Source organism: Delphinapterus leucas, chromosome 4 (genome assembly GCF_059928025.1).
Source record: "Delphinapterus leucas isolate spDelLeu-1000000601 "Yukka" chromosome 4, BTC_Dleu_Yukka2, whole genome shotgun sequence".
NCBI lineage: Eukaryota > Metazoa > Chordata > Mammalia > Artiodactyla > Monodontidae > Delphinapterus > Delphinapterus leucas.
The window spans coordinates 7,977,261-8,004,536 of record NC_143132.1 but is presented as its reverse complement, the minus strand read 5'-3'; the positions used below and the strand labels follow the sequence as shown (position 1 = coordinate 8,004,536).

The following is a 27,276-nucleotide window of genomic DNA, read 5'->3' as shown; positions in this document are numbered from 1 at the left end:
AAAATTTTGTCCTATGAAAAGTGTTTAAGAGGTGGGCCAGGAAACAGCCTTTGTTTATATGGAAAATACTTTTTTTTTAAACTGCTGTAGATTGGAAAACAGGCTGGATTAAGATCACTTAATCAATGTGATGGAAGTAAGAAAAACTTGAACCTGGGAGAAATGACCAAGATATTAAAGATTCATGGGCAAGAGCAAGAGTATGAATGAAATTGGCTTAAAAATCTTTTTTGCCCTTGTCTTTAGGAATTAAAGGAGGCTTGTAAAGGGTTCCAAGTACTTAAAAAACACACCAAATGATATCTAAAGTTTGAAGTGAAATGAGATTGCGTCTTTCAGGGAATGGATTAAATGCTTTGGGTTAGTGATTTTCAACCCTTTCTTAAGTAAGCCTTGGTTAATAGATGCTTTTATCATATGATGGCATGGAGAATGATTCTGAACTAATCTCTTTTGAACATTTATATTTAAATATATTTTCATATGAACAGCAAACCATGAGACTTACTGGTACCCCACGGATATATTGATTATTTATAGATACTGTTAAAAGATTATTTGGGAGGGCTTTGATTTTCATCTGTAGGATCTTTTGCACTATTTTTCTAAAAGTATAGTTTGTTTATGGAACAAGGGGTTAGTGTTAGTCTTTCAGGTCTCTTCCAGCTTTAAAGTTCCTCCCTCTAACAAGCTGACTCTGGTTTGTGGTTTTATTGGACTTTTTAAATGATTTTCATCCAGAACTGCTAAGTAGAGAGAACATGAGAAGAAATTAGGAGGCAGGTATGGGTGACGGATGCTTGGAGATGGTGGAAAAGTGGCTTCGGTTTTCTTAAGGGGGAAGATAGTTTGCAGTGGTAGAGATAGGAGCAGCATGCTGTTTTCTTTGAATCTGGTGCTTGAAATCTGCTCTTTGTCTTAATTCAATGTATTTTACAAATGCTAGCAGTCTTTCTGGAGACATTTACAGACATTCTGTGGGAAAATATATTTGAAAATCACTGACTTCTTGGTGTGGGATGAATCTGTACTCCCGTTTAGAAGGAGATAATTGCTAGGATAGGTGGGACAAGTTGATCTATTTTAAAATAAAACTGTATCTTTTATGAAGATACAGTTACAAGGCACAAATGGGAACTGTGTCTCCTTGACATGTTTCAAAGCATTTCTCTGACTATGTGAGATTAAAGAAATGTTCTCAACCACTAAGAATTGTCAGGACACTGATGCTCTTTAAGGCTATATTTGTAGCTGTTAGTATGTACTGACAGAGTAGAAGTTTTTTTTTTTAATGTTTTATTCATTATTAGAAAGTTTACATATGAATATAATGTGTTTATATTTTGCTCATATCTTGAGCTTGGTTCCAAGATATGAGTATTATTTTCTTGGTCCCAATTTGTGTATTCTGAGCCCTATAGGTTAACAATTAATGTGGGTTTTATTATTTTAAAATTATTTTGAAACTATATATTAACACATAGCATAACCAAAACCAAAATGTTATTTCTCTTCAGTCTGATAAAGCTTGTTTCAGACTTCCACTGAGCCGTGTGTTCTGTTATGCCGACCTTTTTGTTCAGGCTTTCCGTAATAGAATAAAAATGCTGTATAGGATTTCTCTAAAATGAGAATCTGTTTGAATGTATAGAAAGACCTTTACATAATGCCTGCCTTTGAGTAGGTGGGGGAAAAAGTTAAAATGTTGATGGCAGCTTCTGATAGAAAAACTCATAGCTATATAGTAAAAAGTTAAAATTACAATACATACACTACATTAACTGTATTCTGTGTGTATTGCCATTGGATTTCATTTGGAGTGAAAAATAGAATATGATTCTAATCCTTTACAGTTGCTGTTAATTTTGCTCTAAACCTGAAAGTGTTAACAGCAACTTGAAAATGTGACAAAGCTCAATTTCATTTCTTGTTTATTGCTTGTTTTCCTATTGGACAATTGGAAGTAGCTCTGCCCTGGCAACTAAAATAGGCTGTTTGCATAACCTAGTTTGATTGGCTAGCATTCCGACTAACAGTTCCAATCATATGGCGTCGGTTTAGTGGTAGGCTATGCTAATTAGCCGCTGTTGCTGGGGTTCAGGATGGTTTCTATGTGCTGTTCTGCTGCGTTGTGTTGCCTGGTGAGAGACATTGATAAATGAGCCTTTAATGATCTGCAGCAGTTCCCACTCACTGCGGGCAGGCGGATTTTAGAACAGAAGTGGAAATAAGGATTTAATTGCTTTGTTAAATACCTGTAACCAAAATATGTGTATTAAATTATAGAAGTTAAATTGTATAAAATCTTTATCTAATTAAATACTTTATAACAGAAAGGGAATAGCATTGCCAAAATATAACCCAGGGAGCAGCGCTGTGCACAGGTTTTGTAAGACTATTCAGTAAAATTGATCTCTTTCTTTTCAGATTAGAAATAGTACCATTGCAAAAAGTAGCATATTTGATACTTCTCATGATTTTGACCTTTTATAAAGGTACATGTTTGTTTTTAATCAATTGGTGCAAGCTCTGGGGCAGAATTATCTTGTACTGCTCATGTAATCTTAGCAGATAGGAGCATAACTGGAACCCCCTGTTCATACTCTTCTGTTCACTTGGAAGATCAGGTTGTTATTCACCACCTCTTATTATTATCTTTCTGATTTAAGTCAGATGCTTTAACTCTTGCTTGTATTATACTATCTTAGGTTTACATTAGGTTTTTATTGAGTAGTTAGGTGAGAGATTCTGTAGGAAATTAAAAACTCAGTGCTTTGTTCAAAGAACTTAAGAGGTGAAGAGTAAACACATGCAAAGTTAGATGAAAATATAAGACAGTCATACCTAGAACGTGCCTTATCTGGAAGAGTACAGGTAAAAAGAAATCACCAAGCGTTTTGAGGATAGGGACATGGGAAATGGGTTGAGTGGTCTGGGAAAGGCTTTTGAGAAAGCCCACAGAACTTTGTTAAGGTTTTAAGTATGACTTAATTCAAATAGCTGGAGAATAATAGGAAGGAAGAACATTTTAGTGTGAAGAATAGATAACAATTGAACAAAAGTAACGTTCTGATATTATTGTTATCCAGTATAGGTGGTCACAGTGATTAAGGCTTCAGCGTCTTAGATGTTTCAGTGCCTGAGTTTCTAAGCCAGCTGGTGTTATTCCCTTAAAATAAGAACTGCTGTTATACTGTTCTAGCTCTAATTTTCTTTGGCTTTTCTTCACTTGGTTTTGTGGCAACCAGTGCTCTTCACCTTTTGTGTCTGTTGCTTAAAGCATAGGGCTTTTAAACTTTCTTTCCTCCCTTTTCCTTGGCCCTAAAGCATTGAAACACAAGATGGCACCAGAAATAATCCATTTGAGTTTTAGATGTCTATATCAAATTTTCTGAGAAGTTTACCCCTTTAATTGTTATATCTTTTATTTAAGGGCCTGGTTAAATTAGACAGGCTAATTGGACAATCTTACAGCCTTGCAAAGAATGTAAACAAAAATTAAACCTTAATAGCTGATTACTGTTTTTCCTAGGCATATTTACTGAAGATGTATTCTAAAACAAATGTACACATTGCTCTATGTTAATTATATCTCAATAAAGCTGGAAGAAAAATAAATAAAATAAAACAAATGAATAGAAATGCTTTATTCGTCCCCATAGTCAGAGAGATATATATAGGCTCCTGCACTCAGGGAGTTTATAATTTAATGGAGGTGGATGAGGTATGTCTTTATATAACTGTATGGTATAGTTATGCAAAGTGGTGAAATACCTCTGCTACAAGAGAGGTGGAAATTCAGAAGAGGGGTGATCCTTTTTCGATTGGGACAAGGAAAAGATTCTTGGTGGAAGTGGTGTTTCACATAAGACGGTCTTAGGAATGCTTATTTGCGCTCCGTATGTCATCTTTGGTGAAGTGTTCAAATCCTTGTCCAACCTTTTTTTTTTTTCTTCTCCTTTTTATTGAGTTTTGAGAATTACCTATTTTGGATTCAAGTCCTTTAGCAGATACATGATTTGCAAATAATTTATCCTAGTCCATGGCTTACTTTTTCATGCTCTTAAATGTGTCTTGAAGAACAGATGTTTTTAATTTCTATGACGTCTAATTCATTGATTTGGTCTTCTGTGGATCATGCTTTTGGAAAACTTTTGCCTGATTGTCCCAAGGTCTAAAAAGTTTCCTATGTTTTTTTCTCCCCCTCCAGATTTTATAGTTTTGGGTTTTACATTTAAGTCTGTGATCCATTTGGAGTTAATATTTGTAAATGGTGCTGCAAGGTGTAGCTAAAAAATCACTTTTTCTGCAAGTGGGCCGTTTGAAGAAAGGACTATCCTTTCTCCAGCGAACTACTTTTGTATCTTTGTTGAAAATCAGTCTTCCATATGTGTGTGGGTCTGTTTATGGACTTTCTGTTCCATTAATCTGTTTGTCTGTCTTGACACCAATACCATATTGCCTTTATTACTGTAGCCGTATAATAAGTATTGAAATCTGGTAGTAGTAGTGTTAGTCCTGTGACTTTCTTCTTTTTCAGAATTGCCATGGTCACTCCAGGTCCTTTGAGCTTCCATGTGAATCGTCACATCATTTTGTCAGTTTCTGCAAACAAGCCTGCTAGGATGTGGGTTGGAATTGTGTTGAATCTGTAGATAGTTTTGGAGGAAGGATTGACTTCTTAAACAATATTGATTCTTCAGATTCATGCTCACTGTATATCAAGAAAACAGAAGCCATTGATTTCAGAACTTCTTTTTAAAAAATATTTTATATTTAGTTCAAATTATATTTTCTATTTCCATTTATGTATTTAATTCACACAACAGAGGTACTACTGGACATTATTTGCTATATTAGAAACAGTACTGTGTTTTTGTCCATTCCATTATCCAATGTCTTCTTTTTTAATAGAGGTGTTTAGTGCTATAATTTTCTGCCTAAGTGTTGCTTTAGCTGTTTCCCCCAAGTTTTGATATAATGTACTTCATTTTCTTTCAGTTCAAAAAAAATACTTTTAATTTGCTGTTTGATTTCTTCTTTGAGCCACAGGTGTTTAGAGCCATTTCTTCTTTGAGCCACAGGTGTCATTTAGTTTCTAAGTATTTGGGGATTTTCCATACATCTATTACTGCTTTCAGATTTCATTGCCGTCAGAAAACGTATTTTGTGTGACTTGATTCCCTTTAATTTGTTGAGATTTGTTTTATGACCCATATTATGGTCTGTCTTGGTAAATGTGCTGTGTTGCTAGAAAAGAGTGTGTGTTCAGCTGTTCTTTGGTGGAGTATTGTCTAAGTGTCGGTTACGTCAAGTTTGTGTATAGTGTTGTTGCTATATCCCTACTGATTTTCTGTCTACTTGTACTATCAGTTATTGAGAGAAGGATATGAAATTTTCTAATATAATTGTGCCTATTTATTCTTGCAATTCTATCTTTCTTTGCTCTGTGTATTTTAAAACTCTTTTAATAGGTGCGTACGTATTCAGAATGAATATATCCTGTTGATGATTTGGCATCTTTATCATTATAAAATGACCTTCATTCCTAGTCATATATTCCTTGGGTTACAGAATACTTTGTTTCATATTAATATAGCTGTTCTGTCTTAATTTTGATTAGTGTTAGTATGATATATCTTTTTCAGCCTTTTACTTTTAATGTGTTAATGTCTGTATTTGAAATGTGTTTTTATAGGCAGCATATAGTTGAGTCTTGCTCCCCCCGCCCCAAGTCTGCAAATCTCTTGATTATTGATATGTTTCAGTTTAAATCAGGCTGCTATTTATTTTCTATTTGTCCCCTCTGTTCTTTGTTCCCCCTTTTCTCTTTTTTTCCTGTCTTCTTTGGATTAAATGAATATATTATTTGATTTTTTTTCTCCTTTGTTGGCTTATTCATTTTAACCCTTTGTTTTTTAATTCAGTGATTGCTTTTTATCTGATAACAGTCTGCTTTCAAATACTACTACTTATATCACATCACATTTGGCATATTGACTGTACCATAGAATACTTTCATTTATCTTTTACTGGTCTTTTTACTGCTTTTTCACAGATTCTATTTGTATGTATGTTAAAACCCCACACTACATTATTATTTTTGTTTAAACAGTTAATAATCTTTTAATGAGACTTAACTAATTAGAAAAATTCTATACATTTGCCCATGTGATTACCTTTTCTGATGCTTTTCATTTCTTTGTCTAGGTCCTGTTTCCATCTGGTCACATTTTCCTCCATCCCCAGTACTTCCTTTAATATTTTTTGTAGTGCAGGTCTACTAGTGACACATTTTCTCACCTTTTGTATATCTGAAAATTTTTGCATTTTATTTCATTTTTGAGAGATATTTTCATTGGGTATAGAAATTCTAGGTGATACTTTTTTCTTGCAAAACAATTTTAAGATGTTACTCCACTCTACTCACTTGCATTGTTTCTTCTAAGAAATCTTCTTTAATCCTTATCCTTGTTCCTTTATGTATAATATGTCCTTTTTCTTTCCTGGCTGCTTTTAAGAATTTTTTTCTGTCATTAGTTTTGAGCAGGTTGATTATGATGTGCCTTGGTGTGGTTTTCTATATGTTTCTTGTGCTTGGGGCTTGTTGAACTTCTGGATCTGTGAGTTTGTGGTTTTTTTAATCAAATTTGGAAAATTTCTGACTTATTTTTACAAAATTGTTTTTGTTCATTCTCTCCTCCCTATCAGGAACTTTAGTTACATGTATATTATGATATTTGAAGTTGTCCCAGAACTCAGTGAATGTCTGTTAATTTTATATTTTATTTTCTCTCTTTTTAAAAATCTGTTTTATTTTTTTCTGTTTTGACAGCCGGTTTCAGGTGTTGAATAGTCAGTTGGAATTCTGAAATACTTTTTATTGCTGTGTCTTCAAGTTCACTCATCTTTTTTTTCTACAATGTCTAATGTGTTTTATTTTAAAAATTTATTTATTATTTTATATTTATTTTTGGTTGTGTTTGGTCTTCGTTGCTGCGCGGGGGCTTTCTCTAGTTGCGGTGAGCGGGGGTGACTCTTCGTTGTGGTGCGTGGGCTTCTCATTGCAGTGGCTTCTCTTGTTGCGGAGCGCGGGCTTCAGTAGTTGTGGTGTACAGGCTCAGTAGTTGTGACTTGCAGGCTCCAGAGCACAGGCTCAGTAGCTGTGGCACATGGGCTTAGTTGATCCGCGGCACGTGGGATCTTTCCGGATCAGGGCTCGAACCCATGTTTCCTGCATTGGCAGGCGGATTCTTAACCACTGCGCCACCAGGGAAGTCCCTTTAATGTGTTTTTAATCTTACACAGTGTAGTTTTATTTATACAAGTTCAATTTGTGTCTTTTAAAAAATATTTTCCACAACCCTCCTTAACTATTTGAATATGTGGAATGTAGTTATAATAATACCTCTTTTATTGTCCTTACCTGCTAACTTTAACAGCTGTGTCAATTCTGGATCAGTTTCCATTGATTGATTTTTTTTTTTCATAGGTTATGATTTCCTGCTTCTTTACATGCTTGGTAATTTTGATTGTGTGCCAGACATTTGTGAATATTTACTTTGTTGAGTGCTGGGTAGTTTTACATGCCTATAAATTTCCGTGATCTTTTTTCTGGGACAGTTAGATTTCTTAGAAATAATTTGATCTTTTGAGTTGTACTTAAGGTTTTGTGTGTGAGACCAGCACAGTGTTTAGTCTGATTGTTCCTCACTACTGAGAAGATAGTACCCTGTGTAATTTATTTAATGCTCTGTGAATCTTGATGTTTCCCAAGTCTGATTGGTGTGTATGTTGCCTAGCTTCTGGTGGTTTGCTGTCAGTCTTTGGCACGCCTTGACCTCTGCTGCATCACCCTGATCTCTGTCTTCATCTTCACATGGTGTTCTCCCTGTGTGCCTGTCTCTTTGTCCAAATTTTCTCCTCTTATAAGGACATCAGCCATACTGGATTAGGGCCCAACCTAATGACCTTATCTTTAATAACTACATCTGCAGTGACCCTATTTTCAAATAAGGTCAGTTCCAAATAAAGTCATATTCTCTGGTGCTTGGGGTTAGACTTTAACATGAATTTTGAGGGGACACAGTTAAGCCTGTAACTGCCCCCCTCCCCTAGTGGTGTTTCCTTGAATGTACCCCCTTAAAAAAATTTTTTTTAAAAATATTTATTTATTTGGCTGGGCTGGGTCTTAGTTGCGACACGTGGGACCTTTTTTGTGGCACACGAGATCTTTTAGTTGCAACATGTGAGATCTTCCTGGTGGCACGTGGGATCTTTTAGTTGCAGCATGTGGGATCTTTTGTTGTGGCACTTGGCATCTAGTTCCCTGACCAGGGATCCAACCCAGGCCCCCTTCATTGGGAGCGCAGAGTCTTAGCCACTGGAACACCAGAGAAGTCCCTGAACATACCACTTTTATGCTCTTACGTTCTTATCTATGTTCTTCCCTCATTGGAATGTCTCCTTTTCCTTTCATTTGCTTATCTTAATTAAAAACTACCTACTAATCAGAATTAATGTCTATTTACCCTTTGTTATAAGCGTTTACATGGCTGTTTCTTGCACATACTTGCAACATTTTTGAAGAACTGGAGAGGACTCATTTTTGGAATTGTGCCCCAGTTCTTTCTTTCCTCCCCAGTACCGCCTGTAGTACCTTATAATTAGTGGTTACTTGAATTGAGTATATTAATGAGTGTGTCTGAGCAGACAAGTTGTAGGTACGAGGCATTTTACGAAAGATTAATAACTTTAGGAAGGATTGGAGTCTGGACTCATGGAAGCCATTTAGGAGGTGGTTATAGTAAGCCAGCCATGCATTAGTTTATTAAACAAATAGTTATGGCGCCTACTAGGTACAGAACCCTTTACTAGGTGTTAGGAATTGATAGACCTGTGAAAATTACAGAATCTGCCACTATTCTCATGGAACTTACCGTCTATGAACAGTTACGAGGTAAAAGAACAGAGAAGATGGATATGAAGGAATTTCCTAGGGAACCCTAGACAGAACTTAAAGAATGATTAGTCACGAAGGTGGAGGATGAAGAAGAGTTAGAGCAGCATGATGTGAAGCCTGGATGAGTGGAAGAGTATTGTTAGTGGAAATTTCAAGTCAGGCAAGGACATTCTTTTCTCAGGGGAAAAGATAAGTTAGTTTGCTTCTGGTTAAATAGAACTTCTAAGTAGAAATTGCAGATTGCAGAAAATTCAGAAATGAATAGTGAATTCATAGATGTTGGTCCTGCTTTACCATGAAAAGGAGAGACAGCATGAGTAGCTAGTTAAGGGAGGGGCTGACGGGGTCGACAGCGGGGCTTTCCTGGGTAGGTGATACTCTGAAAATGTTTGGAGGAAGAGTGGAAGGGCTGGAGAACTGGGACGTGATAATGTGATGATCATTTCTACTTTACTAATGAGGAAGCTGGGGCACAGGAAGTTGAAAGGTGCTCAAGGACACAACTAGTAAGTGGTGGAGCTGGAATTCAAACTGGGTGTCGCGGCTCAAGGGTCTGTGCTTCTAGGCACTCCTCCATGCTGCCTCTAATATTTTTCTTTAAATGTACTCACTTATTTAACACATTAAAGTTTTTCGTAAGGAAACTATAATACTATTACAGAGTTAGAACATCAGCCTCACTTGTCACTTAATGAAGGTGGGAGTAAAAATAAATATAGGGAAACCAAAGCAATTCTGTTTTTTTTTTTAAGATTTATTTATTATTTATTTATTAAAAAAATTGTTTTTTGGCGGCATTGGGTCGTAGTTGTGGTGCACGGGCTCTTCGTTGAGGCGTGCGGGATCTTTCATTATGGTGCCCGGGCTCTTCATTGCGGTGCATAGCCTTCTTTCTAGTTGTGGCGTGCAGGCTCCAGGGCACATAGGCTCTGTAGTTGCGGCACACGGGCTCCAGAGTGCGTGGGCTCTGTAGTTTGCGGCACGCGGGCTCTCTGGTTGAGGTGCGCAAGCTCAGTAGTTGTGGCGCGCGGGCTTAGTTGCCCCGCGGGATGTGGGACCCCTGACCTGGGGTCAAACCCTCGTCCCCTGCATTGTAAGGCGGATTCTTTACCACTGGACCACCAGGGAAGTCCCAGCAATTCTGTTAAATTTATACAACTTACAGAATGCATACCTGAAAATAATGGAACTATTTATGATCAGTTAGTAGGTAAGGGATATTCTGCTGGATGTCAGGTAGTTTAAGAAAACAGTGAGGTAAGCAACATACGTTTTTGGGCATTTATTGTGCCAAACATTTCCTCTTGGTGTTGAATATATACTAGTGGATAAGACAGAGTCCTTGCTGTCATGGAGCTTATGTTCTAATGGCTAGAGATACGCAGTAAACATCTAAACAAGTAGATGGTTGGGGGAGGTACAGTTTTTGCTAGAAAGGCCAGGGATGGTCTCTCCAAGGGAGTGCTTTACTTCAGTTTCATTTGACTTGTTTCAAATGAACATGTGCCTGTGGGATAGTCTAGTTTATAGTTCCAACCACAGTCCTGCATAAGATCTTGCAAACGTATTCTTGTATCTAGAACAACTTAATATTTTTTCCCAGTTGTAGTAGAGGAATGATAGTTGTCCATATGAAAGCCCAGGAAGCTCTGTGTAAAGGAGCGGTCATTCGTAATCACAGTCTATCTCCTTATGGAGCCGGGGAAAGGGAGGGAACTTAGCATCCTGCTCGTGTCAGTATTAGCAGTCGTAACATCATTCATTTGGGGGTAAGGACTTCCCTGCTTGGAAAACAGTGAGTAGACTCTGCCACCACAAATGTCTTCAGCATTAAGAAAATAATGTAGCACTGTGCAGGAAAATCTTTGCTAGTGCCCGTACATACCATCGATATTTCTTGATAGTTAATGTGGAAGAACATTTTATAACTGAAAGTTTGAAAAAGTTTTCCTGAGCACTAGGCCTCTCAATTCACTCATTTTGCATAAAATGGATTATACTGCACTTATTTTAACCATCTACTAAGTATTGTAATATCTCTGAAAACGTAGGCATAAGAACTTTTTTTCTAAAACATGTTGAACTAAGTGCATTACTATTAAATACTCACTGTAGCGGGTGCAACTCAGGAAACAAAGCAGACAGGTTGCATTTTTCAAAAATTTGAAATGAAAATAGCCTATTCAGGTCCATGGAGGACTTTTAAAAAACATTTTAATTGACATTAGTTTTCTTTTCAATAAAGTAGTTAATAGGAAAATTGGTACGATTTCCTAGCTATTAAAAATATTAGTATCCTGGAGTTTGAGAATTCATAGCATGAAGGCAGCTTTCAAATCCTTCATCTTTGAATTTGGGTGGTGTTTTAGAGTTTACAAAGTGTGTGTTCATATGTGTTAGCTCACATGACCCTCTCATAGGTGTTGGAATGACTTATCATCCCCACTTGAAGGAAGGGCAGCCGAGCCTTGAAGACGGCCAGGGTCACACTGAGAGATAGTAGAGCTGAGGCTAGAATCCACTTACTCTTTTTAGTGCAGTGTTTGCTCAGTGCCTGTCATATGGAACAGGCACTGTAGACGTCACAACTAGGAAGGCCCGGCTGGCTCTCCTCCTTCTCCCTGTTGAAGCACCATGCCCAGGATGGGCAGAGGGAGTTGTCCCTCGGTGCCCCCTTGATAACTCTGCTGCGTGGAGTTCTTGATACAAGTCACTGCTCCTCTGGTTGATACTAGTCTTATGACTGTCCCTCTTTGTTAGCACTTGTCCTCCTTGTCGGTGACAGTGACAGCTTGGGAGGGGACCAGAGGGCACTTACCATTTCTCTACTCTCCTAGTAGGAGAAACTGGTTCTTTTGTATCCCCTTCCTTCCTGTTAATCTGTGTTTGAGTCTTATGAGGTGAGTTAGTTGAGCCAGGCAGTGATGTTTTTTGAGTGCCATTACGTACCCATTCACTGAAGATATGTCAGTGAATGAAGCAGCAGCAGTTCCATCCTTCAGGGCCTTGTGTTATAGTTGGGGTAAAACAGATAATAACACAAACACATGTACTATATAAATAAATACATAAATACACAATATTTTATATTATACATGTAGATACATAACATACAGATATATAAGCATGTGTGTGTGTATAATTTTAGGGTGCCTCACACTAACATTGCTGCCTCTGAAGTCGCAAGACCCCAAATCCAGCCTATTGCCTCTTTCTTATAAATACACAGCCACACTCACGGGTTTATGTATTGTCTGTGGCTGCTTTTGTGCTGTGAGGGCAGAGTTGATTAATTGCAGCAGAGATTGTGTGCTTGATAAAGCCTAAAATATTCACACTCTGGCTTGAAGAAAAAGTTGGCTCACTGCTTGCTCAAGATCTTGCCAGCCATTGTGCTCGAAGGTACTGGTTCAGCTTCAGAGCTAGAAAATAAAGCTTGATTGGGAAGCCGACAGAGATGATAGATGGTTGCAACTTTGGGGCCGAGAGGGTAGTTTCCATTCTCTAGGTGCGGGATCACTGTGGTAGCTCCAAAGATGGAGGTGACTGAATAATTTGTTTTGAAGTAGGGAACCTATTATGCTTGCAGAAGAGCGTTTATTGTTGTTTTCTAGTAAGTGTGAATGGTATGTGGTGATTTAAAAAATGTGTATTAAAATGATGTAATAAGGACTTCCCTGGTGGCGCAGGGGTTAAGAATCCGCCTGCCAGTGAAGGGGACGTGGGTTCGAGCCTTGGTCCGGGAAGATCCCACATGCCGCGGAGCAGCTGAGCCCGTGTGCCGCAGCTACTGAGCCTGCACTCTAGAGCCCGCGAGTCACAACTACTGAGCCCACGTGCTGCAACTACTGAAGCCCGTGTGCCTAGAGCCCATGCTCCACGACAAGAGAAGCCACCGCAATGAGAAGCCCGCTAACCGCAATGAAGAGTAGCCCCCGGTTGCTGCAACTAGAGAAAGCCTGCACGCAGCAACGAAGACCCAATGCAGCCAAAAATAAATTAATTAATTAATGAATAAATAAAATGACGTAATGAAAGTATATATAAATTAGATGATGGAAGTTGCTCCTGTTACCCTAGAGTCCCATTCTTCAGAAATATTCGTGATTAAGGACTGTTTTTTTTAAGATCTATTTTGATGTGGTAAAGTCTTTATTCAATTTGTTATAATACTGCTTCTGTCTCATGTTTTGGTTTTCTGGCCGTGAGGGATGGTGGGGTTTTATCTCCCGGACCAGGGATCAAACCCACACCCCCTGCATTGGAAGGTGAAGCCTTAACCACTGAACCACCAGGGAAGTCCCTTAAGGGCTGTTAAGACATGGATTTTAACCTCTCTCTAAATATTCCCTTCTACCCAAGAGTTTTTAAAAAATTGATTTTCTGATAATCTTCTTGTACATTGTGACCCCTTAGTTGACTTGGCACCTCAAACTGCAAAGGATTAGAAAGGATTTTAATAGAAGCCTCCCCATCAGTTGATGAGTTGACATTGTAGATTTTTAAAATTATGCTTTCATGTCAAATATTAAAGTACTTTGTACTATATCATCATTGTTCTAAATCTCACAAATTTTAATGAAAATTCTCGTTCTAGTAGAGGGGCCCCATAATCTGATCACCTGGGAAATCTTTGAAAAATATTGATGTCTGGTCCCCATTTCAGACCTAAATGACTCCAGATCTTTAGAGGTTGAGATGTCCCCCAAGCGAGCTATTGAGTAGGTAGCACTTTGTATAATACAACTTTGTTTTCATAATGAAAATTTATAGGAAAATGGTAAGGTTTTACATGCTTCTGGTATATATAGTTCATGGTTTATCCTGGAAAAAAAATCTGTATACTGAGTTTCTTTGAATTCAAATATTGAACAAAGGAGGGAAATACATATAAGACAGGGATTATTTCATTTGATTTGAAGATTCACATTAATTCACTCCCTCCCACCCTCTGCTTTTGTACTTATTCATCAAGAAAAAGTCTACCTTCTCAAAACCAAAAACACATTTCTTAACCTTTGGGTGGTAGCTTTGTATTAGCCCAGATCCTTACTAATGGGAGGTGGCATACATCTGATCACTGTTTTCAAACTGGGAAATAACATTTCTTTACGTATTTACTAACCTTTCTGGGTAGATATTACTTTCTGTATTCATTATGGTAGGCTAACTGGTATAACAAACATACCCAACATTTCAGTGATTTTATTTTTTTATATATATATATATATATATATATTTTTTTTTTTTTTTTTTTTGCGGTACGCGGGCCTCTCACTGTTGTGTCCTCTCCCGTTGCGGAGCACAGGCTCCGGACGCGCAGGCTCCGGACACGCAGGCTCAGCGGCCATGGCTTACGGGCCTAGCTGCTCCGCGGCATGTGGGATCTTCCCGGACCGGGGCACGAATCCGTGTCCCCTGCATTGGCAGGCGGACTCTCAACCACTGCGCCACCAGGGAAGCCCCATTTTTTTTATAATTAAAAAAATATATATTTTTATTTATTTCAGGCTGCATTGGGTCTTCGTTGCTGCACATGGGCTTTCTCTAGTGGCAGGCGGGGGCTACTCTTTGTTGCGGTGCGTGGGCTTCTCACTGCAGTGGCTTCTCTTGTTGCGGAGCACAGGCTGTAGGCGCGTGGGCTTCAGTAGTTGTGGTACGCGGACTCAGTAGCTGTGGCTCTTGGGCTTAGAGCACAGGTTCAGTAGTTGTGGTGAGCGGGCTTAGATGCTCTGTGGCATGTGGGATCTTCCCGGACTAGGGCTCGAACCCGTGTTCTCTGCATTGGCAGGCGGATTCTTAACCACTCAGCCACCAGGGAAGCCCTCAGTGATTTTAAATTAGAAGTTTATTTCTTGTTCATGTAGTAGCCTACTGACTGTTGAATCAGGGGATAACTGTTCTGCTCTGTACAGTTATTCAGGGACCAAACTGTGGACATTTTCCTATCTTACATGTGGTGTCTAAAGGTCACCCTGGGCTTTGGCATTCAGTCATTGGGTTGGGAAAGAGCATGGAGGTTTACATGGGAGATTTTTATGGGTCAGACCTGGTAGTACCACACATCACTTCTGTTGACATTCCATTGGTCAGAGGTTAGTCACAGGGCCATGCTTGCTGCAAGAGAAGCTGGGAGATGACTAGCTGCCTCAGTAAGGAAAAAAAAAGTACCTTTAGTTACCGATTAGTAGTCTTGTCCACGTGGCAGATGCAGCCACCATAAATATGACCAGCAAGACCTTGATTTAGTCTATGTAATTTTTTCTTTCATTGTTCCTTTTCTCATCCCCCCATGATTCTGCTAAATTACTTCCCCCACGTGCCCCCCCCCCCCCCATTTTGGGTGATTGTCCTTCATTGTTCCTTTATGTGTGACAGGGTTCTTGGATGCAGAAAAACTCATCCTTTCCTAATTTGGGAAGAAAATGAATTTAATGGAAGGCTATAAGTTAGCTCGCAGAATTGATTGGAAAGCTGGAGACTGTGCTGGAAAAATAAGTAGGAACCAAAGTGGCTGGCAGCAGGGGACACAGCCAGGTCAGGCCACAGGATGCCTCTCCTGGCACCTTGCAGTCAGTCGCCACGTGAGCTTTGTCCAGTCCCCACAGTGAGTGTGCTCTCACTGTTGGTGCATCTTCAGAAGTGACTCCTCAAGATGCTCGCTCTGACTGTTCAAACTTGGGTTGCTAGCGAAGCCCTAGTTACCAAGGAGTGAGGAAGAGCAAAGTTTTGTTACTGTTCAGCTTTTACAGTAGGAGGCATGGCTTTCTTTGTCTTCTGTGATTCCCACAAACCGTGGTGGGTGTCCAGAGACCAAGTGACCAAAAAGTGACAAACCCCTACTTTAGCACCTTTTCATCAGGAGAAAATGTCCCATATTTTGGTGTAAGATAGGAGACTGTTCCAGTCTTGATTTTGCCACTGACCTTTTTGGACAAGTCGTTAAAACTCTGGGTTGCAGGTGCCCCCTTTATAAATTGAGGTTGGGAACTTGATGCCTGTTAATATTGGTTCATCCACTCACTCACTGAATAAAATATTTATTGAGTGCCTTTATGTGCTGGCTTAAAAGAGGTGAGTGAGAGAGACATCCTGGCCTTCTCGTAGTTCAGTGATTGAGCACGGAAATCATTCCAATGCAGTTAGGGTGGGATGGCAGCTCGTGAGGAGTCCCTTATCCAGATTAGAGGGTTGTGGGCAGGGGATTCCTGTATCTCTCTTTGCTTCATTCACTCATTCATTTATTAAAGTGTCTGCTTTAAGCCTTTGCATTGTTGTATTTTTGAGAATACGTGAACAAATAAGACCAGTCCTTCCCTCAAGGGTGCAACTGTGAGGGCATGCTGATTACTCCCGCACAGAACATGCTTGCTGTGCTAACAGCAGAATAGTAGGAAAAGAAATGGAGCAGGGAGCAGCTCACTGTAAGATTCTGGGAAGGTTTCTAAGAGAAGATGACATTACATCTGGGTTTTGAAGTTTGAGTTCAAGATTTCTAGGAGCAGAAAAAAGAAAAGGGAGTATTCTAGATAGAGGGAAAACTTCTGCTCAGACACTCTCAGTGCACCTGAGAGAAAGGATGTGTGATGGGGGGGACAGGATGGAGGGAATGGTGGGCAATGAGATGAGAGCTGTAAACACTTAAACCTGGAAGCTCTGAATGTCTCAAGGTGTTGGGGATCTTGAAACTTTTAAGGAAGCAAACTTTGACAGCAGTGGGGAGAAGGTGCAGGTACTGTAGAATCCTCAACCCTTTCTTCTGAATTGAGATCTTGACGAAGAGTACAGAAATAAGTAGATGGATTTGTGAGACATTCCTAGGCCAAAGTCATAGAATGTAGTTGGATTGTGTGAGTGTGTGTGTGTGTGTGTGCGCGCGCATGTGCGTGCACAGGGAGGGGGGGAAATGAGACAGTGAATAAGGCTCTGCGGTCTCTAGCTTGAGTGGATGGATAGGGGGGATGCAGTTTATAGAAGTGGGTTGCACTTGGCATTCCTCTCTGCTCCAGCCTGGGCAGACACAGCATGCCGTGCTTTCTAAACCGAGGTTCAAGTTAGCCTTGGAATCTGTAACAGTATGCGCTCCAGACGGCCACTGCCAGTCTGTTTGAGTTTGTACTAGAGGGGTTTGAAACCTGGCTGCCTTTTTTCTCTGTTGTGAGGGATGGGAAGTGAAGAGAAGACACAGCTCCCCTCCACACCCAGTTTCTCTTTTCCTTGTCTTATTTTCTTCAGAACACTAATCGGACATTTTTTCTGATATTATCAAGTTCACTTATTGTCTCAGGGATCCTGCCCTCCCCCCACCAGCAATAAAATACAAACTCCAGGAAGACAGAGACTTTGCCCTTCATCTTCACATTTTTGGCCTTAATGCTGAGAACTTTATCTAGAACAGCACTGTCCAATAGAATATAATGTAAGCCACCTATGTAATTTAACTTTCTAGGAGTCACAGTTTAAAAAATAGAAAAAAGAATCAACATTAATTTTGGTAATATATTTTATTTTACCCAATATTATTATTATTTACCCAATATATACTATTTATTTAAAAATATTATTTTAAAGTTAAAAATTATTGAGAGAGTTTACATTCTGTTATTTTGTACTAAGTCCTTGAAATCTTGTATGTTTTACATTTGTTGTACATTTACAGCCCATCTCAGTTCCAGCCAGATGCATTTCAAGCACTGAGTAGCCCTACCTGTGATTAGTGGCTGCCATATTGGACAGCTTTGGTCTAGAGCATAGTAGGGGCTCAGTAAATTTTTTTTTTTTTTTTTTTTTTTTGCGGTATGCGGGCCTCTCACTGTTGTGGCCTCTCCCATTGCAGAGCACAGGCTCTGGACGCTCAGGCTTAGCGGCCATGGCTCACGGGCCCAGCCGCTCCGTGGCATGTGGGATCCTCCTGGACTGGGGCACGAACCCGCATCCCCTGCATCGGCAGGCGGACTCTAAACCACTGCGCCACCAGGGAAGCCCGCTCAGTAAATATTTGTTGAATGAATGAATTAGAAGATAGATTGGTTGTTAAGGGGGCATGTAGAATCCAGGAAGGATATGGTTTTAACAGTAAGGAAATAGAGCATATTTGTATGTTTGACAGACTGGAAGGGAGAGGTAGATGATAATAGAGGGGCAGTTTGATGGAGGAAGTTCCCTGGAGGAAGGCCCCTGAGGAGGTGGTTGGAAATGGGGTCTAGCAGCCCAGGTAGGAAGGATGAGAGATGTTCTGCTATCTTACCTCTTTTGAAGAGGTATGTTCTTCAGTTATATTTTAGGAAACCCAAATCCAGTTTGTTTAGCATAAATTTCTAATTGGAATTGTGTTATAACTATTTCTTCCCCTCATTTTAGATATTAGATAGTTGAGAGTTATTTTAAAAAATCTTAAAAGTGGTTTCCCTAATGACTTAAAAAAATTGAATCATTATGTTGTACGCCTGAAACTAATATAATGCTGTATGTCAGTTATACCTCAATTAAAATTTTTTTTAATTAAAAAAAGAAAGGAGGGCTTCCCTGGTGGCGCAGTGGTTGAGAGTCCGCCTGCCGATGCAGGGGACGCGGGTTCGTGCCCCGGTCCGGGAGGATCCCACATGCCGCGGAAAGGCTGGTTCCGTGAGCCATGGCCGCTGAGCCTGCGCGTCCGGAGCCTGTGCTCCGCAACGGGAGAGGCCGCAACAGTGAGAGACCCGCGTACCACAAAACAAACAAACAAACAAAGAAAGGAAAAGAAAAACATCTTTTCACGTGGGAAGTGGGAAGAAGTGTTATTGACATGTATCGACATTCTTTCTTTGATGTCATTCGACTAGAAAAAGAAGTATTTTCTGTGTTAAAATTAATCAAATCTAGTTTTTAGCATTGTGATTATATTTATCTGCATTGTACATGTCTGAATATAAAATAAGGTTATTTCCCGAAAATTATTCCTCAGTCCTTACATACTTGAGTTCTTAAACAGTCTTTTATATTGTCTCTTCTGTTATGGGGTATACTATTACTGTTCATTACTTTATTTGAATAATAGAGGTCTGTTTGAGGATGACATGTAAGCATGGGGAACTGCTTTCAGTAGTTTGGGATGCTTATGGAGATCGTTTGATGTAACGAACCTGTTCAAAGTGAGGCAGAGAAATTTAACACAGATTTTTAAGGTCATGATCTCATGTTTTCAGGTGTTGATGTTGTAAATAAAACTTTTGAAGACCATTTTTTAAAGTATTGTAATAAGTAGAAATCGTGAATATACCCGTAGAATTAATGGAAAACATCAACTCTTCTAATTTAAAAAGTTTTTAATCTTACTGTTACTTGGGATAATATATCCAGTTATAGTGTCATACGGTCATTCAAAAAATGTTGCCTTTAAAACAGTTTAGAAGTTAAGATTGTGTGCTCTGGGAAACCTAGGTGACTTTAAAGGAAATCTAATGAGGACAAGAAACTGGTATTGAAGATTGGAAGTAGGCTTTTGACTATATCGTGATGGACACCTCCCATATATTTAGATAGATATGCTCAGGCACACCTCAGAGATACTGTGGGATCGATTCCAGGCCACCCCAATAAAGTGAATCACATGAAGTTTTTGGTTTCTCAGTGCATATAAAAGTTATGTTTACACTATACCGTCATCTGTTAAGTGTTCAATAATAGCATTATGTCTTTTAAAAAAGTACATACCTTGATTTAAAAAATTCCCCAAAAACCCTAATTACAATAGTAACATCAGAGATCACTGATCACACATCACCATAACAAACGTAGTAATAATGAAAAAGTTCGGAATATTGCAAGAATTACGAAAATGTGACACAGAGACATGAAGTGAGCAAATGCTGTTGGAAAAATGGTGCCGACAGACTTGCTTGACTCGGGGTTGCCACAAACCTTCAATTTGTAAAAATCACAATATTTGCGAAGTTCAATAAAGTGAAGCGCAGTAGAACAAGGCACACCTGTAGTCGTGGTCCGATTGGGAAATGTGAACTCTTCTTGCTTTGGGGACAGTCGTATATTCCTGACTGAGGTATGCTCAGGCAAATATGCTGATGTCAAGGCTGGAAGTGACAGGGGAGATGGGTGTTCAACCTTTTTTCTGCCCAAGCATCCAGAGCAGGTTAAGTTAACACCTGTCAAAACAGAGGCTTTCTAGGAAAATGCTTCAGAGATGGGGAAGAAAGGAGGGTGATGTGTATATTTTGAAGAAGCCCCAAATAGATGGTGATACTTCCTCTGTATGTGACGCAGTAGGGTATGTGACGGGGTAGGGCTGTTGGTACAGGTGGCATGTTTTTCCCAATGTCACGTAGTTAACCTCTGAATTTGGACCAGAACTGTGGGCTTCTCCTCCCCAGGCCAATTTTTGTTTTTCTCTGCCACACTCTTTTCCTTCTCCTTTTATTGTTTTTGTACCCTTTTCTCCTTTCTATTCTCAATAAAGGTTTAACTGTCATGTGCTTGATAGCATGAAAACTGCTGAGATGTACTAGGAAGCAGTCTTTGACCAAGTCATTACATTTAAGAACATGTGTTCATTCAACCTAGTGCCCTTTTCAGACTTTCTCATTGTCACCAGTTTCCTAAGTCTCCTAGGCTCAAAACCACTGAGCCATTTTTGAAACCAGCTTGTCTCTCATCTTCCATCTTTAAACAAGTTTTTAAGTCCTGTCATTTCTATCCCGTGGTGTCTCTTCATACATCTTCCTTTTTTTTCTCCAACATTAATCTCGTAAAGCCTCTCACAGTCCTTTGCTCGGACTGTTGAAATAAGCCCCTAATTGATCTCTGCTTGAGGTTTCTCTCTGTTTCAATCCGTATTACACATCAATTATGATAAGCTTAAATAATAGAACATCTATTGAGCACTTACCATGTGCCAGATATTGTTTAAAACAGCAGTCCCCATCCTTTTTGGCACTAGGGACCGATTTCGTGGAAGACAATTTTTCCACGGATGGGGGGGACATGGTTCAGGTGGTAATGCAGCGATGGGGAGAGGCAGATGAAGCTTTGCTCGCTGGCCTGCCGCTCACCTGTGGCCGTGCGGCCCTGTTCCTAACAGGCTGCGGACCGATAATGGTCCGTGGCCTGGTGGTTAGGGACCCCTGGTTTAAAACATTGTCTTTAACTTTAATAATAGTCTTGAGGTTCAAGCACTGTTATTAACCCATTCTGCAGATGGAAAGGGAGGCAGAGATTGAATTATCCAGTCACTCAGTAGCTAGGTAGTAAGTGGCAAAAATGAATCCAGACACTCCAGAGTGTGTGTTTCTATAGTTGAAAACACAGCTGGAGTGGTGTCACTCCTGGCACCCTTTCTCTGGCACCCTCTTACCTATTTTACAAAATCCAAATCTCTTATCCTGGCAGAAAGACTCTTTGGTCCAGCCTGCCTTTCTATCTGTAACCTACTCCTCTGTCTATGTTCTCCAGCCAAACTTGAAGTGACATTTGAACCGCTGTCTGGAAGAGAAGTGGGAGTTGGTCGGGCAAAGTAGCGGAGTAAGGAGGGAGCGGAGGGTGCGCCTGGGAGAGCTGGGGCTGGAGCCCAAGGGAGGGCCTGCACAGGGTGAGGCTGCAGGTGAAGGTCGGTCTGGACTGTGGCCCACTTCCCGGTCTTGTCTTTTTCCACAGGACATTTTCGTGAGCTCTTCACAAGATTCATGGAGACTGAGAACTGGCTTTTTTAGGAAGGTACTTTTGTAAAGCTTGATGTGAAGTTTATCTGTTTTTCCTAGATTCCTTTTTAAATTCCCCTCTCTTCTGGCCACAGCCATCCATTTGGATGCATCCGTGCTGCATTTATTTTCACTTGAATTCAAGCAGGTTGTACTTGGGAAGGACATTCTCAAGCAGGGTGCTCTTTCTCAGCCTCAATCTCTTTTCCCTGCTAGTTCAGTTTATCTTCACTCCTTTGCAAGGGAGGACCTAGCAGTCTCGTCTTGTAGGAGGTGTTTCTCGTGTCTCTTGAGCACTTTCCCACTCTTTCTATCTTTGAGGCGTCCCCTGGTGAGGAGAGTGGACTCTGCAGAAGCCTGGGTTGTGTTACCACTGACCAGCCATGAGCATGGGGCCACCACATTTAGGGCCCCTGTGCAGCTGCTGGACTTCAGTTTCTTTCTATGTAAAGTGTAACAGATGCTGTAATGATGCCACCTAATTCTTGGAGCTTTCGTGGATATGAGGCATACTGGAACAAAACTTGGCATGGAAGAAGGGTTTAATGAATGTTGTTACTATTTTTTACTTTTATTACTTTTTCTTTAGTTGTGAAAAACTATTGACAGAGCATTCTGGTAAAGGGTCATACAGACCTGCTTTATTCTTACTATTACTACTGAGGGTATTCTCTTTGGTTTAGAAAAATGTGCTTGTTTGAGAGGTAAATAATGAAATCTCATTGTTATTTACCTGTCGACTTACTTTTTGACTTCCAGTGAGTTTGAAAGTTTTCCCATATGCTTATTATTGGTTTGTGAGAATTGCATCTTTTGCCTTTTTTCGGGGTGTGGGGGCAGATCTTAGTGTTTTAAATTGTATCGTTAGCTTTATATATTTAAGGATATTGTATAACACTTTGGACAGTAACATTTTCCAGACTGTTTTCATTTGGCATGGAACTCAGATGCAAATTTTAAACACTTTTGCACAGTAGAAATGGAAGAGGGAAAACTAATGATGAGTTCTAAAATGATGTATTTATTTGCTACATAAATATAGTTTTAATGAAGTGTTCCTTTTAAAAATATTATTACATTTTATAACCTCTGTGAACAGTTAACAGTTTGCTCAGTACTTAACTTTTAAAGTGTCTCTGGTCAGATAAATATCTTGCCTTTGGGGCATTTTGTAATGGAAAATCCCTGTAAATATACAGTGTTCTAATTGGAATCACAAAGCCAAATGATTGCCTCATTGGATAATTTTAAGTATTATGCTGCAATTCAATATAGGTACCCAACTAAGCACTTAACTAGATTTAAAAATATCTTGTATGTTTAACAGCTGTCTAGCTAGAACGAAAAAAGAGTGAGGAGAGGAGTTATGTGTATGTTCTCCTCTTTTCCGCCTGGGATCAGAGAGGGAGAGAGTTTTAAAAGTGTTTTTTTCTTTCTCAGCTGCTGTTGCTGTGCCTGCTTTGGGAGAAGGCAGAGGCAAAGATGAGGGAACGTATGGGGCAGCTTTCTTTCCAAAGAAACTTTATGTGCCTGAAACTTAGTAGCATCTCCAGACACTTGTTAAAGTGGCATGGTTGTGGCATAGCTGAAGTGATGGCAGCCTGTGGTAGGTGACATTTCCGCCTGTGTTGTATTCCTAGTGGCCTCTCTCTGTGTTCTGATTCTTCTTCCTGGAGGGGAAGGCAGCTAAGCAGGCAGTGTTCAGCTTTTTAATAGCTTCATAATATTTTAGCTTTTAGTTGTGTTGTAATATGTGGTTTCTCTTCCTTTTGTACTTCCAGGTTTCTGGAAGGCAACTCTAGTGTGTATGGGCCCTAGCAAAGTCGTGGTCAAGAGATCTGAAGAAAAATCCTGGAATGGGGTTGGGGAGGGAGCATCTTTGGGTAATTCAGGTTTTATATGTATGAACATATTCATACATTATGTGTGTGTGTATGTATATACGTGTATATACTTTATGTGTGTGTATATATAAAACATTTAAAGTTTTTTTTAGATAGTATTTTACTATGTTTTTGTATAGATTTTTTTAAAAAGGAAATAAATTAGAATCTAACCACCATTTATTAAAATGTGTCATTTAAGCTCTAAACAGAGACTTTTGAGCACAACCTTTCCTTTCCTCTGGCAATGATCTGTGTAATATTTCAAATCCATGGCACTTTACAAAGGAAGGAATACTTTGCGTTTATGTGACTGGACAAGATGATGAACCATCTCATTTCATGTATGAGGAAACTGACTTATTTGTTACCATGCTGCATTTATGCGGGTGTTACAGCAAGCGAGAGGAAGTCTTAAATCCTAGTTCAGTGTATTTCTATGTAGCAAGCTTGAACTTTCCTGGTGTATTTCTCATTTTACCTGTTTTGTAAATGAATATGCTAAATTTGCCTGTTACAGAGGAATCTGAGATACGGAAAGCAGAGCTTCACAAAGGTGGTTATGAGCAGCTTGAGATCTACAGTTATCCCATCTGGATGGTTCCAGTGCTTTTCCTTAACTGTCCCACAGATGACTCTGACCTGAGAGGAGGTGAATGAAAACCCCATCTTCCGACTGAAAATAGGAAGTGGCGTTCATTGAATGCACATGTCACGTTACTGCTGGTTAGGCTGACTTTAACTGTTTCATGCGTTGTCAACTACTGCTAACCCTGTCTCAGGTGATTGTATTTGCTAAACCATAAATAAGGGTATGTGTCATCTGACAAATACTAGTATGAGGGACAGCTGTCTGATAGCCTTGAGCTACACGATCACTGTCGTCCCTTCTCGTTGAAAGGCACGCTAGACTCTCAGATCTGGCTTACCGTCTAATTGAATGATGATAGTTCCTTAGCTTGCTTGAAAGAATCATTTCTTGATTTTAACCAGTATAGTTTGTCAGTTTGAATGACTTACATCATTTTTGTAATACTTTCGGTATCTTTATTTATTTATGAAAGTTAAACTTACTGAAGGCTAGATGACTGCAGTGAACATGTGAATCCTTCAGTTAAACAAGCGTTTAGCATTTATACAAGCATTCTAGTCAGGACCCCAGTTATTTGCTCATTTTCTTTGGTATTAACCTGGATGCCTGATAGAGCAACCAGCACTGTCCTGTGTAGATCTTCTAGAGTCTTAAAAATACTTTTATTCTCACAGTGGTAGTAGATTTTTTTCTTTTTTTCGAATCTTGGTCTCCTTTAGCCTGATTAGTTACCTGTTGAATAAATCATGTTATTCTCATACTGTGGCTAGAAAGAAATTTATGTAAATTAGGTCCTATATTTATAGGTGACACTGTTTTTGTACTGAGACACTGATATTGCCAGAAAAGGCTGCTGCAGCAGCTGTCGTCTCATTGCTGTTCCCTTGTGTTCAGAGCTGGATTTTGCTCGTTCAGAAGGCATCTTTTTTCTGTCCCTCTGCAGGGCTGTCCGGTGAAACAGCATCTAAAATTAAACTATCAGAAACAAGTTTGCTTTTTGTTTCCCAAAAGGACTGGAGTAGGGTGGGGTGGATGGGTTAGAGGCTATATAACTTTGAAACAGTTATGGGCCAACAAGGATCATGCAGCTACCATCATGAAGATAAACCTTTTTTTTAATTGTATTTCCCTCAAACTTAATTTGCCTCAAAAGCATGTTTGTGAACATTTTGTTCAAGTGGCCATTATTTTGGTTGCTGTGTTAAGCATGTTGCTTTCTTTAGCATGTAATTTTTCCAGTAAAATTTTAGTTTTAAGTTTTAGAAAAGTTTTGTTGAAGTCATTTACAATCAGTTACCAGTTAATCATACCTAAAATTCAGCAGCTTGTATGCTTAATTTATTGTAACATAGTAATCTTTTGTGTTGGCATTTCTAAATCTTCTCCTAATGGCAGATTCATATTTATAAATTTGTAAATGTCTGTGCTCTTTCTGTACTGTACAGTGAGTTGGTTAGGCAGCAGTTACTTACAGCATGTCTACTGAATGTTGAGCACTGTTCTAAGTCCTAGGGATTCAGTAGTGAACAAAGCTGGAGGGGGGCAGGGGGAGTGTCCGTTTCAGTAACATTATTGCACTGGGAGGTGGACTGGCTTCTCATCCATATCAGTCACTAAGTAGCTACCAGGCCAAGGAAGAAAATCACTGATCTTCATTTTCTTCAAGTGGTTGGAATTGATCCCTTGAAAGGTTTAATCTCGCTTCTAAAATTTCTCTATGGAAATTGTGTATGTTTACTTGTCTTTTGTTTAGGCCCCACACCCCTATTCCTAAAAATTAAGGGCTCAAAGGCTGCTTGGCACCTTGTTTCCTACTAAAGGGGGAAATTTTTTATTTAGATGGGCTTATTACTGATTAAACATTTTAATTTAATGGACAGTATAAGAGAAAAGGGATTTCTTTTTTTCCACTTGGAATTTTTTCATAGCTGCTGATAACCCATAAAATAACCAGGTAGTATTATCTGTTTTATTTATTTTTTTCTATTTAAACATATTTTATAATTTTAGAATATTGGGAGAAATATAAATTTACCCATATTATGTATTAAATATACTATGTACAGTATAATAATTATAGAGTCTGGCAGCTGTCTCTTGAGTGATTATTTTAATCCTTTTTGTGTTCCAGATGCTATTATTAAAAATAAGTGCTTGACATTTTACTTCAGCTATAAGAATTTGGTTTGCCGTTAGTAACTGAAAGGGTAAAGGACCGTTTACTGTCTTACTTAGGGCTAAGTAAGATTTTCTGTGATCTAGTTGAGGATAATCTGTCCATCTGTCCATCCATCCATCCAAGTCTTTCTCAGTGGTTGCTTGAGGGCTTACCACATGCATCCTTAAGTTATAGTGTCTTGTACTCTAGGCACGTGGGCTTCAGTAGTTGTGGCACACGAGCTCTGTAGTTGTGGCTCGCGGGCTCTAGAGCGCAGGCTCAGCAGTTGTGGTGTACCGGCTTAGTTGCTCCGCGGCATGTGGGATCTTCCCGGACCAGGGCTCAAATCCGTGTCCCCTGCATTGGCAGGTGGATTCTTAACCACTGCACCACCAGGGAAGGCCTGTTTTCTTTGTTTTTAAATTGGCTGATTTTTCCCCCCCTTCCACAGTGTCTAGTCTCCTATTAGGTCCATTTAGTGAATTTTTCACTTCAATTATTTTTCATTTCTAGAATTTCTTTTTGGTTCCTATTTATATTTTCCATTTATCTGTTAAGATTTGCTGTTTGTTCTTTTATTTTGTCCGTAATTTCCTTTATATTTTAAAAGATTTCTAATCTATTTTTTGTCTGCTCATTTCACTATTTCTGTCATTTCTGGGTCTATTAATGAGGTATTTTCTTCCTGAATACAGATTTCCTTTTCCTGCTTCTTTGTGTGCCTAGTGATTTTTGACTGGATATGGGCGTTAAGAACGCTAGGCTGTTGAGCATCTGGGTTTTGTTGCCCTCCTTTTAAGAAGTGTTGAATTTTGTCCTGGTGGGCTGTTAGCTTACTTGTTGGTCATCTTGATCCTTTGAGGTTTGTTTCAGTCTCTGTTACAAGTGGAAGGCTGCCTTTTATAGGGCCAGTATAGCTTTCCTCCTAAAGTGTGGATTTTCTGGGGCCTCTGTTGAACGTCTGTGGTGTTTGTCACGGTTTCTGCACCCTA

At 39.4% G+C, this 27,276-nt stretch overlaps 1 protein-coding gene across 16 annotated transcripts in view; it reads left to right on the top strand.

Moving 5' to 3' along the window:
- DYRK1A (dual specificity tyrosine phosphorylation regulated kinase 1A) overlaps nucleotides 1-27,276 on the top strand; it is a 144,732-nt gene that overhangs the window by 66,564 nt on the left and 50,892 nt on the right. For 8 of the 16 annotated variants that reach the window (XM_089910254.1, XM_089910256.1, XM_089910257.1 and 5 more), the window contains 2 exons: nucleotides 23,092-23,257; nucleotides 24,055-24,186. The exons of 4 other annotated variants lie outside the window; for them this stretch is intronic. In XM_089910254.1, coding sequence (XP_089766380.1) covers nucleotides 23,092-23,257; nucleotides 24,055-24,186 — 298 coding nt within the window. 4 more of the 16 variants (XM_089910259.1, XM_022552901.3, XM_089910261.1 and 1 more) reach the window with 4 other exon arrangements.